Source organism: Vitis riparia, chromosome 19 (genome assembly GCF_004353265.1).
Source record: "Vitis riparia cultivar Riparia Gloire de Montpellier isolate 1030 chromosome 19, EGFV_Vit.rip_1.0, whole genome shotgun sequence".
In the NCBI taxonomy this organism is placed as follows: domain Eukaryota; kingdom Viridiplantae; phylum Streptophyta; class Magnoliopsida; order Vitales; family Vitaceae; genus Vitis; species Vitis riparia.
In genome coordinates, this window is record NC_048449.1 from 19,276,053 (window position 1) to 19,278,162 (window position 2,110).

At 37.9% G+C, this 2,110-nt stretch overlaps 1 protein-coding gene across 1 annotated transcript; it reads right to left on the minus strand.

The window, feature by feature from the left end:
- Positions 1–418: 418 nt before the first annotated feature.
- Positions 419–1,901, minus strand: LOC117908293 (agamous-like MADS-box protein AGL29). The gene is made up of 2 exons (XM_034821903.1): positions 1,356–1,901; positions 419–757 (listed from the first exon to the last, which is right to left on the minus strand). The coding sequence occupies exons 1-2, from the start codon at positions 1,899–1,901 to the stop codon at positions 419–421; spliced, it is 885 nt and encodes a 294-aa protein (XP_034677794.1).
- Positions 1,902–2,110: the final 209 nt, after the last annotated feature.

Genomic DNA, 2,110 nt, shown 5'->3' on the forward strand with positions numbered 1-2,110 from the left:
CTGGAAAGTAAGATTAGTGTAAGGTAGAAAATTTCCTCCTTAAGGTGCCATTGTGGGCAACCCAGCCTGTGCCAAAGATTTTTCAGCGACCATCCCCTCTCTTCCATTAATAGAAAAATGTAACACAGATTTTCCAGGGGCTCTCCTCTCAAAGATAGCATAAAAATCTCTCACCACAATATGCATGATAAAAATAATCTATGAATACATCATAGGCTCTATCCCATATCTCCTCATTAGCTCCATTGATCTCATTGTCTCTGGAAAAGTATTGCATTCAGGCACCAAATAATCACTCTCTGCCAATAAGAATGCATTCCGGTCTCCTTTAGACTGGTGGTAGTCCCCTTGGCACTAAATTATGAACTTCTTTAGTAACCACAGCCTTTCCCTTCTCCTTTTCTGTCAATTTCTTTGGCTAAACTTTTTCTATTTCTTTATCCTTCTTCTTCTTATCTCTTTTAGCTTTCTTTATGGCTTCCTCTGGAGTCATTTCAGTTTCAGGCTCTTTCCCCTTCCCCTTCATATTCTCTTCAGTTGGCTTCTTACTTGGGCTAGTTACTGCCACATTCTTCCCCACAGGAGACTTCCCTTTCAAAAGAGATTGACCCTTAGATTGCACCTCTTTTTCTTTACCCTTTTTGTTATTCGCAGCCTGTAGTGATTGTTCGCTAGCTATCATCAGTCTAGGTGATCCATCAATAATAATTCCTCCTATCTGCTCGATGACAGGTTGTACATCAATCCTTTTTTCATTCTGCATTTTCAGAGTGAAAACTAAAATCCGAAACATATTTCAAACAAGCTTGACATTTCCAAAAGTATATATTCATTCAGAGTCGAACAGATATTCATTGAAAATAATGAAGGCATATTAATGAAGAATGGATACAAATGGCAGAGTTCATCCAAACATTCATACAAAGCCGCAAAATCTATCTAGAAGAATCATTGCACATGCATATGTTAACTTTGAAGAACCCTCAAGAGCATCGTGCTCATCTGTTTCTACTAGAATCATTAAGATGGAAGAAGGATTTACATCCTCAAAACCTAAGAATATTAAGTTGTTAGGTCAGAAGCCACATAAATATAGAACAACCCCATTATTATGAAGATAAGGAACCTACACAAGAATCACATGATATATCACCCACATCAACTATTAAAAAGACTTCCTTTCAGTGAGGCAAAAAGAAACTTAATGAACCGATATCACATTTTTGGCTACTCCAACACAAAACCCATTACACCAAAATAAAAGCATTGAATCATTATTCTTTGATACTGAAATGTTCAAGACTCTTAATAATGCAAAGCACATTTATTTAGCATGGCCCTCTTCCATGGCCAACTGTTTGGGTATCAGATGGTGAAGTTGAAGATGATGCCATGGTCTGTAGCTCCTTGATTTGGAGTTGAACATGCTTATGAAGCTTTTGAATCAGATCGGCCCTTCGCTTGAGACCATCCATATCAAGCTCAATAACAGGTTCTTCCCACCGGCCCTTGCTCCTGTCTAGGCTTTTTTTCTTGATTTTCTTTTCTTGCTCCTTGGCTGCTTTCATTTGCGTGCAAGCTTCTTTATAGTTTTGGTGAAGCTCATTAAGCCTAACACGACGATAAGGCTCAAGAAGATTTTGGGTACCATCACATGGTGTATGGTTTTCACTTAAAAGCTTATTAGTAATCGACTTGATACATGGATGACCAAATGAGAATGGCTTCCCATTCGGGGAGAAAGCTAAAATACCAACTTCTGCACCGCAAAGGGTAGAAAGCTCACTTGCCTTTCTATAGATCCCAGATCTGCGCTTCGAGAAGGAAACAAGGCGATCCTCTTCATTGTTCATCTTTCTCATCTCAACCTTTTTATGGCTTTTAGCTTGCTTCTTCTCCATGACCAAAAATTTTTTTGAACAAAAAATATTTCAGAAGATAGAAATGAAAGGAATGAGATGTTGAGCAGCTTGGTGGTGGTCTAATTAAATAGGACAGCGCCATGCAATTATCATCTGTCCATGTTTAAAAAAGATTGTAGGATAGAAATTTATGGTAATTAAGTAGGATAATGGCAGGAAATGACCTTCTTTCTATATTTAAGAAGTTT

Excerpts from the sequence above, each read along its gene's own strand:
- LOC117908293 (XM_034821903.1), bottom strand. The coding sequence starts at position 1,901 with ATGGAGAAGAAGCAAGCTAAAAGCCATAAAAAGGTTGAGATGAGAAAG. Across the intron at positions 758-1,355 it reads CACCATCTGATACCCAAACA|AATGAAAAAAGGATTGATGT; the intron begins GTTGGCCATGGA and ends CTGAAAATGCAG.